This window comes from Aotus nancymaae, unplaced genomic scaffold (assembly GCF_030222135.1).
Source record: "Aotus nancymaae isolate 86718 unplaced genomic scaffold, 86718_ANA_hifiasm-v0.15.2.pri h1tg000059l, whole genome shotgun sequence".
NCBI classification, from domain to species: Eukaryota; Metazoa; Chordata; class Mammalia; order Primates; family Aotidae; genus Aotus; species Aotus nancymaae.
This window is the reverse complement of record NW_026988473.1, coordinates 6,217,803-6,233,252: the sequence shown is the minus strand read 5'-3', so window position 1 is coordinate 6,233,252 and position 15,450 is coordinate 6,217,803. Positions and strand designations below refer to the sequence as shown.

At 41.4% G+C, this 15,450-nt stretch overlaps 1 protein-coding gene across 1 annotated transcript in view; it reads right to left on the bottom strand.

The window, feature by feature from the left end:
- The window catches only part of ATL3 (atlastin GTPase 3), a 55,056-nt gene that overhangs the window by 6,226 nt on the left and 33,380 nt on the right, over positions 1-15,450 (bottom strand). Inside the window, exons 6-12 of the mRNA XM_012463154.2 lie at positions 13,807-13,863; positions 11,338-11,430; positions 10,497-10,635; positions 4,492-4,619; positions 3,816-3,872; positions 1,679-1,750; positions 226-657 (exon numbers count right to left, since the gene is read on the bottom strand). Of these exons, the coding sequence (XP_012318577.1) occupies positions 226-657; positions 1,679-1,750; positions 3,816-3,872; positions 4,492-4,619; positions 10,497-10,635; positions 11,338-11,430; positions 13,807-13,863 (978 nt within the window). The remainder of the gene's footprint in view (positions 1-225; positions 658-1,678; positions 1,751-3,815; positions 3,873-4,491; positions 4,620-10,496; positions 10,636-11,337; positions 11,431-13,806; positions 13,864-15,450) is intronic.

Below are 15,450 nucleotides of genomic sequence, written 5' to 3'. Positions count from 1 at the left end.
CCTGGGCAACAAAGCCAGACTTCGTCTCAAAAACAAAAAAACAAAAAACAAATATTAATATCCAAAAAGGATAATAAAACATAAAGTCTATCAGGAAAAAACGGCCAAGGGAGTGGCCATTGCTCATGTCTTCGCCATGAAATTCTTCTAAACGAGGTATTTTACAACACAAGCACAAATATCTGCCCATTATCAACCCTCAGGCTCTCCAGCAGCACCACTTACCTGCTCCAACACATACGCAGCACCAAAATCAATAGCTCCGCCCAGCTCACGATATTGACCAGAATACCTAATGTAGCCCCAGGTGAGGAGCGCTATTAACAGCAGTCCAACCATACAGTTGAACAACTGGGCTACAACCCCAAGACCGACAAAGCCAGTGAGGCCTGAGGCTATGTACAAAGCCACAATGCCCGTGAACAGCACCGCAGGGGTTCGGAAGGTGCTGAAGACGTTCTTGCTACCATTGTGCTTGCAGAAGTTCTCATATAATTCCTTGATTTCCTCCTCCAGCTCCTGCTGGTAACGAAAGCTGAAATCCTTCCCACCCATCTTCTTGGTCTTCTTAAAATGGTCCAGAGCAAGTTGTTTGAATTCACAGTGCTTCTCCTCTAGAATATCTGGAGATAAATAAGGTTTCTCTCCCCCACACACCTAAAGAGAACAAAGACACAATATGTTAAAAGATCTCTTCAAAAACAAGCGCCAAATAAAACATGAAAAGATAATAAAAGTGATAGAATGTTTTAAGATGTTAACAAGAGATTAATAAATTAACTTTTTTTTTTTTTTTTTTTTTTTTTTTGAGACGGAGTTTCGCTCGTTACCCAGGCTGGAGTGCAATGGCGCGATCTCGGCTCACCGCAACCTCCGCCCCCTGGGTTCAGGCAATTCTCCTGCCTCAGCCTCCTGAGTAGCTGGGATTACAGGCACGCGCCACCATGCCCAGCTAATTTTTTGTATTAGTAGAGACGGGGTTTCACCATGTTGACCAGGATGGTCTCGATCTCTTGACCTCGTGATCCACCCGCCTCGGCCTCCCAAAGTGCTGGGATTACAGGCTTGAGCCACCGCGCCCGGCCAATAAATTAACTTTTAAAAGATGACTAAGGCCAATAAAATCTAGTTTCGCTTCCTCTGAAAAGCACACTTAAATAACCGGGATGACAATATTAATTGGAAAGAGCAGTAACACTGGGACGGGCGCAGTGGCTCACGTCTGTAATTCCAGCAAATTTGGGAGGCAAAGGCGGGTGGATCACCTGAGGCCAGGAATTCGAAATCAGCCTGGCCAACATGGTGAAACTCTGTCTCTACTAAAAATACAAAAAAATTAGCTGGCTGTGGTGGCGAGCACCTGTAATCCCAACTATTCAGGAGGCTGAGGCAGGAGAATTGATTGAACCTGGAAGGTAGAGGTTGCAGTCAGCCAAGACTGCACCACTGCATTCCAGCCTGGGTGACAGAGTGAGACTCTGCCTCAAAAAAACAAAAACAAAAGTAAACAAAAAAAGAAAGGTAATAATTAGACGGCCCCCATTACCAGGACAACCTAGGTATAGCTTTGTTGCCTCATCACTTGAAGACACTTGAAGTAGGATCAAGTTGGGCTTTTGAAGTCAGCAACAATGCCCAGTTTATAGATATTTCAGAATAAGGCATATGTCCTACATACCTCTTCCATGTTGTTATAATAAATGTCCTTGGCAGAGGCTGCAGCTGCTAGGTTGTTGGCTTCAGCAGTGGCCTTTTAAGAGAGGAAAATGTGAAATATAAATCCTTCCTTTTTTAACATTCTTCCACAAATAACCTAATACAAAAATCTTCTCCACTCCCCGTTCTTCCTTTTTTATTAACCTTCTATTGTTTTAGATTTCCATACAGTTCAACTGATGAAATAAAATACACTTTTTCTGGCCGGGTGTGGTGGTCCACACCTGTAATTCCAGCACTTTGGGAGGCCAAGGTCGGCAGACCACTTGAGGTCAGGAGTTTGAGCAGCCTGGCCAACATAGTGAAACCCCGTCTCCACTAAAAATACAAAACTTAGCCAGGTATGGTGGCACATGCCTGTAATCTCAGCTACTTGGGAGGCTGAGGCACGCGAATTGCCTCAACCTAGGAGGCAAAGGTTACAGTGAGCCAAGATCGTGTCACTACACCCCAGCCTGGGCAAAAGAGTGAGACTCTGTCTCAAAAAAAAAAAAAAAATACACTTTTTCTGCCAAATTTTCTACCAAAAAAAATATGGTAGAAGTGCATATACATAAAAATATGTATTCTTATACATAAGAATCTTTAGCAAAAATTAAATCTCCAAAATTCAAGGAAAATATTATTTCCTTTGCTTCAATTTTATTTTTTAATTTAATTTTTTTTTTGAGACAGAGTCTCATTCTGTCATCCAGGCTGGAGTGCAGCCTTCGCCTCCTGAGTGCCAGCCATTCTTCCACCAGTATGTGCCACACTTGGTTAACTTTTTAAGTTTTGTTTTGTAGAGATAGAGTCTCCCTATATTGCCCAAGCTGCTCCTGAACTCCCAGCCTCAAGTAATCCACCCACCTCAGCCTCCCAAAGTGCTGGGATTATAGGCGTAAGCCACTGCACCTGGCTCTACTGCTTCAACTTTAAGAAACAGATGTGAGTCAAAAAAAGAAAGAAGAAGAAAAAGCTGGGTGTGGAGTCTCATGCTTGTAATCTCAGCAATTTGAGAGGCTAAAGCGAGAGGATCACTTGAGCCAAGGAACTCAATACCAGCCTGCTCAACACAGCTAGATCCTGTCTCTATTAAAAAAAAAAAAAAAAAAAAAAAAGGAAAAAATTCTTTGCAATGTCAATCCCAGGCTCTAGCTCCCTTTATGAAAATGTTCTGCTATAAAATAAATCAACATTTGGCAATAAATGCCCTTATGTTCAGCATATGAAGTCAAAAATTTTATGTTTTAACCGAATGACATTCTAGTTACAAATTAAAAACCTGATAAGTGAATAGTAAATAGATATGTCAGGACATGGTCCACTAAAGTAGACAACAGGTCGGACACAGTGGCTCACACCTGTAATCCTAGCACTTTGGGAGGCTGAGGTGGGCAGATCGCTTGAGCCAAGTTTGAGACCAGCCTGGGCAACACAGCAAGACCACATCTCTACTTTTTTTTAATTAAAAAAATTATAGTAGGCACGGTAGCTCACACCTATAATCCCAGCACTCTGGCAGGCCAAGACGGTAGATTGCTTGAGTTCAGGAGTTTGAGACCAGCCTGGGCAACATGACTAAACTTGTCTCTACTAAAAATACAAAAATTAGCCAGGCATGATGGAGCACACCTATAATCCCAGCTACTCTGGAGGCTGAGGCCCTAGAATTGCTTGAACCCGGAAGGTGAACGTTGCAGTGAGCCGAGATCATGCCACTGCACTCCAGCCTGGGGAAGAGTGAGGCTCTGTCTCAAAAAATAAATTATAAATTATTTTAAAAATTTTAAAAATAAACAACAGATGACAGGAAACTGCTTGTCTAACATAGTGGGTATGTTTCACCCAGGTATAATAAACTGTGTTTCCCAAAGTGTGTTTGGTGAAAAGACCAGGTCCAGTGAGGAGAGGCCATTTTGTTTTAAATGTACCACCATGAATACAAACAAGTGAACTAGAAGGTCACCACACTACTGCAAAATGTGCTAAAAAAAAAATTAACAGACCTCAGCATAATGAAAAAGGGGAAAAAGTGCATTCTAAAAGAACTCTGCTTATTGTATACATGTCAACTCAAGTAATTAGAATAGCATTTAGGATGTCAAATCATTGTTTACCTGAAGCATGGACTTGGGGTGAGGCAGATCTTCTCCTTGATAAATTTTAATATATGCCTTAAAATATAAACATAAAAAGTGCTATAAAAATGTTACTCAGTCATATCATACCCATATTTAATTTTTAGAAAGTGACCATACAACTGCATTTTCCTTAAGACTTAGAACAACAACCAGGAATTAGCAAAAACACACCACACATCTTTGAGTGCATGTTAGCATTTTTAGTTAACTAAAAATGTTCTCAAGCAGCACAAGCCTACAGAGGCTAGGACTCCCATCCAGCTCCCCATGCACGCTGGCCTCACCACTACCTGTGGGCAGAGTGACCATCCGCCTTGAGGCAGTCGTGTCACATCTAGGTGCCGTCTCCTCCTACTCACAGCAACTTCCTAACCACCTCCTGTCCACACCATCTTCCTTGAGGAACAATCTTCCTTTAGTCACAGTTAATTGCTCCTCTAAGAGAGTGCAAAGAACATTCATTTGGTTCTTAGACCGATACTGCCACCCAATGGCCCACTCCTGGAAGGACACTGAGGTCTCTCAAAATGCCTCTCTGTCTCCCCCAGAAAACTTTCTCTTAAGTTTCAAAATATTTAAATTCAAGTTGATTTACAAGTTAGATCAGCTTTACCAAAAATCAAACATTTTAATAATTAAAACCCATATTTACCTTAAAATACTCCAATAGTCCCCGACAGGTGACCTTTGAGCCATTGATCTCCTTTTCCATTAACTTAGATGGATTTAATACATATGGTATCAGTACCTGTAACTGCTCTTTGAATTCACAAGCAATATCTGTTCACAGGACCACAGAGAAGGAAAAATAAGCCAAACAGCCTTATCCAACCAAGGTGAACACACAATGCAATCTTCCCAGTGTAATTCTTTTTTTTTTTTTTTGAGACGGAGTTTTGCTCTTGTTACCCAGGCTGGAGTGCAATGGCGCGATCTCGGCTCACCGCAACCTCCGCCTCCTGGGTTCAGGCAATTCTCCTGTCTCAGCCTCTTGCCCAGTGTAATTCTTTTAACACTGGTTATTGAAAGTGGGAGAAAAGCTGGGTGCGGTGACTCAGGCCTATAATCCCAGCATTTTGGGAGGCCAAGGCAGATGGATCGCCTAAGGTCAGGAGTTTGAGACCAGCCTGACCAACATGGTGAAACCCCGTCTTCACTAAAAATATAAAAACTAGCCAGGTGTGGTGGCGGGTACCTGTAATCCTAGTTACTCAGGAGGCTGAGGCAGAAGAATTGCATGAACCCAGGATTCTTCTGTACAAGCCGTACAGACCCTGTGCTACTCATGGAAATGAGCCTTTCTATGAAGGCTACACCAAAATAATAGTTTTAAAATCAGAATAGACAAGAACTGTCTCATAACAGAAACAACCTCTAATGATGTCAAAGGAGACTGTGCCCTACAAACACTCCTGTGTAATTTATAACTAACCAACTCAGTAGTTACTGTATTAGGTCTCCCTGTGGCAGTAAATAGGAAGATGAAAATTTTCTTTATGCTGACAACTCAGTCATCCTGTGTCTGATGAAAAATTCTCAAAAAGCAGCTATTCTAGGCCTAGCATGGTGGCTCACAACTGTAATACCAGCACCTTGGGAGGCCAAGGTGGGCTGATTGCTTGAGGCCAGGAGTTCAAGACCAGCCTGGCCAACATGGTAAAACCCTATTTCCACCAAAAATAAAAAATTAGCCAGGCGTGGTAGTGTACTTTTGTAATTCCAGCTACTCGGGAGGATGAGGCACGAGAATTGCTTCAGCCCGAGAGGAGGAGGTTGCAGTGAGCTGAGACCACACCACTGCACACCAGCTGGGGCAACAGAGTGAAGACAAGACTTTGTATCAAAAAAAAAAACCAAAACAAACAAAAAAACAGCAGCTATTCTAGATAATTACTGCAAGCAGCAGCAGCTCAGCATCAGTTACATCAAAACTAAGATCATGTTTGGCAGGCATCTACCTCTAAATAAGTGGTCAATCCTTAAAAATAAAACCACTAAAATAATTCCTAAAGTATCTGGGGGAACATTTGCAGAAATAGTTTCAGAATGTAGTTCTTATGAAATTTAAATGTTCTACAAAAATTACATAAGTTCCTTTTATGGATTAGCCCTAACAACCTCAGGCTAATGTCTTTTCCAAGTCACATGGAACAGGACTGCAAAATCTCAACCATGTAACTGTACAGGTATATACCTGAGAAAATATAATGTCTACGTTTTTTTTTTTAATTCTGAAAACTACATCAGCTCTAACAGGTCTCCTACAGTAAAGTGTGTGTGGTTCTCAAGCTAGCACTTGCCAAATACAAATCACCTGCGATTTGCAAGTTAGCATTCAATTTACTCTTCACTCAAAACCCTACAATATCTTGGTTAAGAGGTTCCCTGAAATTATAAAACATCCATCTCCAAATCTAAAATGTACATAAACTTTTGCATAGCTAGTAAGAATTTTTCATGAACAATATCCTCATAACTGTAGTTCCTTAAATAAACACAGAGGGCAGGTTTTTAACATTTTTTTTTTTTTTTTGAGATGGAGTTTCGCTCTCGTTACCCAGGCTGGAGTGCAATGGCGCGATCTCGGCTCACCGCAACCTCCGCCTCCTGGGTTCAGGCAATTCTCCTGCCTCAGCCTCCTGAGTAGCTGGGATTACAGGCACGCGCCACCATGCCCACCTAATTTTTTGTATTTTTAGTAGAGACGGGGTTTCACCATGTTGACCAGGATGGTCTCGATCTCTTGACCTCGTGATCCACCCTCCTCGGCCTCCCAAAGTGCTGGGATTACAGGCGTGAGCCACCGCACCCAGCCCTTAACATATTTTTAAAGTGAGGCAAAAAAGCAAATTTTTATTTTTCAAATTTTTCCATTTAAAAAAGTACTGGCTAGGTGTGGTGGCTTGTGGCAGTAATCCCAACATTTTGAGAAGCTGAGGTGAGAGGATCACTTGAGGTCAGGAGTGACAAACCAATAAAAAAATTAGCCAGGCATAGTGGTGCATACCTGTAGTCCCAGCTACTGGGGAGGCTAAGGTGGGAGGATCACTTGAGACTGGGAGTTAGAGGCTACAGTGAGCTATGATCATGCCGCTGCACTCCAGCCTGGGCAACAGAGCAAGACCCTGTCTCTAAAATAAATAAGTAAATAAAAACTAAAAGTGCTTATTTTTTTTTAATAAATAGAAGCATACCACATATGCTACTCCACAATCTTTCTACGTTTAATAATATATCACAGACATCCTTCTACATAAAGACATATAGATTCATCTATCTACCTTATCCTTTTTTTTTTTCTTTTTTGAGACGGAGTCTTGCTCTGTCACGCAGTCTGGAATGCAGTGACACAATCTTGGCTCACTGCAACCTCTGCCTCCCAGTTTCAAGCAATTCCCCTGCCTCAGCCTCCCAAGTAGCTGGGACTACAGGCACACACCACCATGCCCAGCTAATTTTTTGTATTTTAGTAGAGATAGGGTTTCACTCTGTTAGTCAGGATGGTCTCAATCTCCTGACCTCATGATCTGCCCGCCTCGGCCTCCTAAAGTGGTGCTGGGATTACAGGCGTTAGCCACCATGCCCTGCCCTCAACCTTTTAATGACTGCATTTTATTCCTTTGGGCAGATGTACCTTAATTTTTTTTTTTTTAAGACAGGGTCTCACTCTGTCACCCAGGCTAAAGTGCAGTAGTGCAATCACAGTTCACTGTAGCCTTGATCTCTTGGGCTCAAGCAATCCTACCTCAGCCTTCCAAGTAACTGGGATCACAGGGGTACACCATCATGTCCAGCTAGTTATTTTTTTTTTAGAGATGGAGTCTCCGTATGTTGCCAAGGCTGAGGTGTACCATAATCTAAACAACTCCTGATAAATACACATTTGGGTTGGTTCCAGTTATACTCTATGATAATAATGCTACCACAGTATACATTTTTTTTTTTTGAGACAGAGTTTCGCTCGTGTCACCCAGGCTGGAGTGCAATGGTGCAATCTTGGTTCACTACAACCTCTGCCTCCCAGGTTCAAGTGATTCTCCTGCCTCAGCCTCCTGAGTAGCTGGGATTACAAGCGCCCACCACCACACCCAGCTAATTTTTGTATTTTTAGTAGAGACAGGACTTCACCGTATTGGCCAGGCTTATCTCAAACTGCTGACCTCAGGTGATTTGGCCACCTCAGCCTCCCAAAGTGCTGGGATTACAGGCATGAGCCACTGTGCCCAGCCAGTCTACATATTTTTATCCACTTATTTAAACAGTTTTTTGGATAAACTCCCAGAAGTGGGATAGTGGATCAAAGGACGTGAACATTCTGAATTCTGATACTGCCACATTACAATCCATAAAGACTATAATTTATTACCAATGCTTTTGTGCTTTCTTGATTATTGTGATGCTGCACATATTTTCATTAATATACAACGACCATTTGTATTTCTTCTTTTTGGACTTGCTTTTTCATGTAAGAAAGGAAAATTTAGGCCTTAAAAGTGCATTTTATAGTTTTATCTTGATGAGGAAACCAAATAGTACCTAAGTATGAGACCAAAGATTGCTCATACAGAATTTGTTCCCTATCTTATAAATGTAATATATAAATGAAACGATACACTTAATATTTAGTGATTAAACCATTCATAATCTATATATATGTACAGTGAGTTGAACAGCATCCCCCTCCCCAACAAAATGCATGTCCACCTGGAACTTCAGAAAATCTTATTTGGAAACAGTCTTGCAAATGTAATTAGCTAAGAGGAGGTCATACTGGATTGAGGTGGGCCCTAAATCCAAAGACTGGTGTGCTGACATGAAGAAGAGAGAACACACAACGAAGACAGTCATGTGATAACAAAGAGTTTAGAGGCAACTCAGGGTAGGTCAAGGAATGCCAAGGGCTGCTGGCAACTCCCAGAAGCTAGGAGAGAGTGTGGGACAGGTTCTCCTTTCCGAGTCTCCTGGTAGAAGCAACCATAATTTTGGATTTCTGGCCCCCTGACTTGTGAGAGAATAAATTTCTGTTGTCTTAAGCCACCTAGTTTGTGTTAATTTGTTAAAGGTAGCCACAGGAAATTAATGCAACCAAAAGTGACATGACATTTCAAAAGCCAGGTTACTGAACTTTAAAAAAACTCTGCCTACTTCCTGAATAACATGATAAAAATGAAAATTAACTTCAAAGCAATGCATTGGAACGTTAAAATTGAAACTATGGAAGAATGCCATTTGTGTGTGTTTACACTGGATAATCACTAGGAGGCACTTTAATTCACCCTCTCCTAACACGTCCATTTAAGAATTCCACTGGACACATTCCCTATCAGTGATGAACAAATCTGAGTTCAGGTTGGTAAAAGTACAACTAATAATGGAGCCTTATGATCCTAAACACTTTATTACCTAGAGACCTACACAACTTTCTCTCCCTACTCAGCTCTGAAAACTCCCTTGAAACTGCTTTTCAGGTCCAGTGCTTGACAAGCAGATTTATCTCCCAAAGCAATTGTCTTAGATTCAATTGCCATGAAACAGACCAGGGAAGTCTCTTCCTCAGGAAAGCTGCCGACCACATAAAAACGTCAGAGAAGTGACAAATAAAAGGTGAAAGTTAAGTATCACTAACCAGGTTCTTTGCAATATTAAGACCAGCTGGAATAAAATTCTTGAGTTGAACATTCATTTTCTTGGATCAACTGGATCAAATAGGTTGAAAATGGTGCATTTTACATTCAATATGAGGCTATGAAAACCTTTCACTTCAAAAGGCAAGTTCCTGTAGTAACTAAACAGTATATATCCTCTGAATGATTTCTTCCATATAACAGAAGAACCCTTATTTTAGCCCAGTATGGGTTTCGAGCAACAAGAACTTGGATATAAATCTACGCCTCACCACTTACTCACTTACTAGCTGAGCACGTTGAGAAGTTACTTAACTTTCCTCCTTTTCCTTAACTGTTTTTGCCATTTTCCTCACCTATAAGGAAATGACACCAACTTCACGGAATTACTGGGAGCATAAGTATCAAAGTACCTAGCATAGTGTTGCAAACATTACCAGGAATCTGAGAGATTCAGATAAGCTTATTAACAAGCGCTCAGTTTAACATATGTACAAATTAAGGGCCAGCCATTTAATGACTCAAGGCCTTAATGAAAAAGGAATAAAAATAAGACAATGGAGTCCAAGAGTCCCAACTACGATTCCTCTCACCAACCATTTAGTTAGCACTTCGTGACATTAGCACATGACCCAGCGTCAGGTTTTGCTATAATCACAAGTAAGATGAAAATAATGGCTTTGTCATGCATCATGCTGCCTTCCCTTGGGAAGTTAATTTTACTTAATATTAGCTGACTAATGTCTGGTCTTCCTTTATTTAGTATTTGTATCTCTTGTAAACCAAGAACCATAACGAGTCTCTTAGAAAGACTACTAATGGATATTAACACCACCATTTCAGATAGAGAAGTCAAGGTAAACTAATTCTGATGGTCACAGTAAGTCAGGAGTAAAATCTGAACTAGACTTTAAATACTACACTAAGAGATCACACCATTTTTCTTAAGCATTCACTTGATTTGTAAGTGATTCATTATTTTTAATTCCAAAGATCAAATCACATGTTTAAAATAACAACATCTATAACACACCTTTTAATTTCCCATCAAAGTCAGGGCTTGTGGCCACCTGGAGTCCTGGATGTGGTAAGAGAAAGCAGGTGACATCGGAGAAACATGAGTGAATGTGATTTCGAACATTCTGAATTTCTTCATGTTGATGTTCCTTCACCTACCAATGAAGACCAACAATTTACCAAACAAAAATCATTTGGTTTTCTTCACTAGGGATAATTAACATAAGGACAAAGGAAAGAAGACTTCTCAACTCTGAGGGATCACAGTCGCCAAATGAGAAAACTCAGAACCTTAAGAAGCAATAAACACACAAATCTGATTACCCATGGCTTGACTCCTATAGCTAACAAACAGGTGCAGAAGAGCTTCTTTAAAAGGAGTATTGCACAATACTTAGGAAGAACAAGGGATGGTTTGTGGAGATGAAGGAGCATCTAACCAATTAGCAGAGACAGACAAAAGACTCCTGTGTTTTGGTTTGGGAGAACAGGTTAGGCCTGTTTACTGTCTACATCTATGCCAAAATAAGTAAAACTTTTGAATCAGAATAACATAACTAAAATTCTGAGTGTGACTTCTAAAGACACATATAGAACTTGGTTTAAAATGTAAAATGGAAATTATAATCAAAGCTTGGGCATCTGCCCAGAATTTTCTTCTACAGTCCCTGTGTATTGTATAGACAGGGTCATTAATCTTATCAGGAATAAATAATATTAGCTTCTGTTAAGATTCATATACAGTTAATATATTCAATATCATTTTCAATAACTGCTTTAAATACAATAGCCAAAGGTAAATGAGAAAATCATCACTACTTTTAGATAATTCCTCAGAAGATTATAGTCCCACTGACCTGTAAACGCTTATCCAAAAATGCCATTCCTCCTTGTAGTCCATAGCTGTATTCATAAGGGAAACTCCAATCTCTAACCAAAAACATCAGTGTCTATTTAAGAAAAGAAGAGAACGTATTCTAACAATACATAAACAAATTTTCAAGAGAACAACTGCAATACATCTTTGCATAATGCCAGCTTCTACAAAGGGGGTAAAGATATGTACTGAAGGATGGATGGACTGATTTAGAGAATGGGTCTTGCTCTGTCACTAAGGCAAGCAGTGGCACGATCATAGCTCATTGTAGCCTGGAATTCCTGGGCTCAAGCGATCCTTCCACGTCAGCCTCCTGAGTAGTCAGGACTACAGGCACATGCCACTACATCTTGCTTATTTTTTAATTTTTTGGTAGAGACGAGGTCTTGCTCTCTTGCTCAGGCTGGTCTTAAACTCCTGGCCTCAAGCAATCCTCTGGCCTTGGCCTCCCAAAGTGCTGAGATTACGGGTGTGAGCCACCACATCCAGCCAGATTTATCTATTCTGTAATGTCTTAGAAGTTTTACAAACACTGGAAGGACATGTTTAAGACAAATATGAGGTCAATAAAGCCTATCTGCTATTTTTGTTCCCACAGGTTAATAGGAACAGAAGGAAGACATTAATGAGAATGGTAAATTTGGGGCTCTGCCTTGAAGACATTCTATGGGGAATATAGTAAAGGACAAAAGAGAAAACCATATGGCACCAGCTAATTATAAAATCGGATCTGCAGCAAGGCACAGTGGCTCACACCTGTAATCCCAGAACTTTGAGAGGCCAAGGCAGGTGAATCACTTGAGGTCAGGAGTTCGAGACCAGCCTGGCCAACATGGTGAAAACCTATGTCTAATAAAAACACAAAAATTAGCTGGGCATGGTGGCAATCCCAACTACTCAGGAGGCTGAGGCAGGAGAATCACTTGAACCTAGGAGGCGGAGGTTGCAGTCAAGAACGCGCCAGCCTGGGCAACAGAGTGAGACTCCATCTCAAAAAAAAAAATCAGATCTGCTTTTAGTATTAGAAAGGAAGGCCAGGCATGGTGGCTTATGTCTATTATCTCTTCACTTTGGGAGGCCTAGGCAGGCGGACCACCTGAGGTCAGGAGTTTGAGACCAGCCTCATCAACATGATTAAATCCCATATCCACTAAAAATACAAAACAATAGCCAGGCATGGTGGCAGGTGCCTATAACTGCAGCTACTCAGGAGGCTGATGCAGGACAGTTGCTTGAACCTGGGAGGCGGAGGTTGCAGTGAGCCAAGATGGTGCCACTGCACTCCAGCCTGAGCAAAATCTTAGAGTAAAACTCCATCTCAAAAAGAAAAAAATTAGAAAGGAAAAGAAATAAGACTCACACACTGAAAGCATCTCTAATCCCATTGATTGAGGCTGTTGTGCTTCCTCATTCTCAAGAAACATTGAGCTAAAGTTGAGATCAGCAAAGACCTTTTGGGGAGAGAGAGAGGGAGAGGCAGAGAGAGAGAGAAAGAGAGAGAGAGAGAGAGAGTGTGTGTGTGTGTGTGCGCGCGCGCGCGTGTATGTGTATTCAGACGGTCTTGTTTTGTTGCTCAGGCTGGAGTGCAGTGGCGCAATCATGGCTCACTGCAACACTGACCTCCTAGGCTTAAGTGATCCTCCTACCTCAGCCCCACCGAGTAGCTGGGACTACAGGAGGACACAACCACTTTTTTTTTTTTTTTTTTTTTTTTGAGACAAAGTCTCACTCTGTCAGGCCTAGGCTGGAGTGCAGTGGCATGATCTCAGCTCACTGTAACCTTCATCTCCCAGGCTCCAGCGACTCTCCTGCCTTAGCCTTCCAAGTAGTTGAGATTACAGGCGGCCACCACCATACCCGACTAATTTTTGTATTTTTAGTAGAGACACGGTTTCACCATGTTGGCCAGGCTGGTCTCGAACTATTGACCTCAGGTGATTTGGCTGTCTTGGCCTCCCCAAAGTGCTGGGATTACAGGCGTGAACCACCACGCCTACCCCCACTTTTTTTTAAGAGACGTCTTGCTATGTTGACCAGGCTGGTCTCAAACTCCTGGGCTCTAGCAATTCTTCCATCTGGGCCTCCCCAAAGTGCTGGGATTACAGCCGTGAGCCACGACACCCAGCCCAGAGACTTTATTTTGTAAGCAATTACTCAACTCTGCCATTGTATCAGGAAAGCTGTTACAGACAGTACAAAAACAAATGAGAATGGCTGTGTTCCACTATAATTTTACCTATAGACACTGTCATTTGAATTTCAGATAATTTACACATCATAAAATAGTATTTCTCATTTTTTTTTTCAACCATTTAAAAATGTAAAAACCATTCTTAGATCACAAGTCATATAAAAACAGGTGGCAGACCAGATTTGGCCTATGAGCTGTAGTTTGCCAATCGTGAACAAAAACAAAGATATGAATTATATTTATAATAAATATTCTAACCTGGAAAGGCTTTTGGAAAATTTCATCCATTGCCAGACGACCATATTCTGTGAAGAGCTTTAAAAAAGAAGCATTATGGTTTGTAAAGCAAAATTACTTAAAATAGTTCTATGGCTTTTCTTTAGCAAAGTATTCATTAACAGACTGGATACTATTTATATTGAGACCAGAGTTCTACAGTTTCAAATGTCCACAGGAGTCATGAACCTTAAAATCACCTTGGTTATTTCTTGCTCACATCCCACATGTCAATTCATAAGCAAATCCAGAATCCAGCCCCTCACTATTCCCACGTGCCTTGGAATACTGCAATTGCCTCCCAACTGGTCTCCCTGCCTCAGCGAGTGCCTCTTTACAGGCTATTCTCAATATAGCAGCCACAGTGACTCTGTTATTATATGGTTAGTTAGATCATACCATGGCTCTGCTCAAAACCCTGCAACCTCATTCAGTGTAAAAGCCAGTCCTTATAGTGTGATGCAGCCACACTGGCCCTCCTTCCTGTTCTTCAAACATGTGGGCATACTGCTGCCTTAGGACCTTTGTACTGGCTCCTCCCACTAACTGTAAGTTCTCCCAAATATCCTCATGATCAGCTCACACACTTCTTAAGGTCTTTACTCAAATGGCTCCTTCTCAGTGAAGCCATCCATGGCCATCTACATAAAATGATTACAACTTTGCAAATATTTCCCACTTCATGTCTCAAAAAAAACTTTTTCTTAACATTTATATATTTATCATTATCTAATATACTATACCTCTTCTTGTCTTGATTTGCATCTGTCGTTACTACTAGCATTTAAACTCCATGAGGGCAGGAATATTTGCCTGTTTTGTGCACTACTGAATTTCCAGCAACAAGAAAAGTATCAGACCCACAATACTTATGCCATTCAAGGCAGGGCGCAGTGGTTCACGCCTGTAATCCCACCATTTTGGGAGGCCAAGGCAGGCAGATTACGAGGTCGGGAGTTCGCAACCAGCCTGACCAACATGGCGAAACCCCATCTCTACTAAAACTACGAAAAATTAGCCAGGCATGGTGGCACATGCCTGTAATCCCAGCTACTCGGTAGGCTGAGGCAGGAGAATTGCTTGAACCTGGGAGGTAGAGGTTGCAGTGAGCCGAGATTGCGCCATTACACTCCAGCCTGGGCAAGAGAGTGAGACTCCATCTCAAAAAAAGAAAAAAAAAAATATATATATATATATTCAAATGACTGAATTCTGCTTTTTTGGGTTTTTTTGAGACAGAGTCTCTCTCTGTCACCCAGGCTGGAGTACAGTGGCATGATCTTGACTTACTGCAACCTCTGCCTCACAGGTAAAAGCAATTCTCCTGTCTCAGCCTCCCGATGAGCTGGGACGACAGGCGCACGCTACCATGCCCGGCTAATTTTTGTATTGTTAGTAGAGATGGGGTTTCACCATATTGGTCAGGCTGGTCTCAAACTTCTGACCTCAGGTGATCCACCCACCTCGGCTTCCCAAAGTTCTGGGATTACAGGCGTGAACCACCGCACCTGGCCTAAAATGACTGAATTCTTTAAGGTTAAGGTTTACCTGTATATTTACCTCCACTTCTTCAGGAAGCCTCACTAAAAGCATAACAAAACAAAGTTTAAAAGTAAATAAATAAAT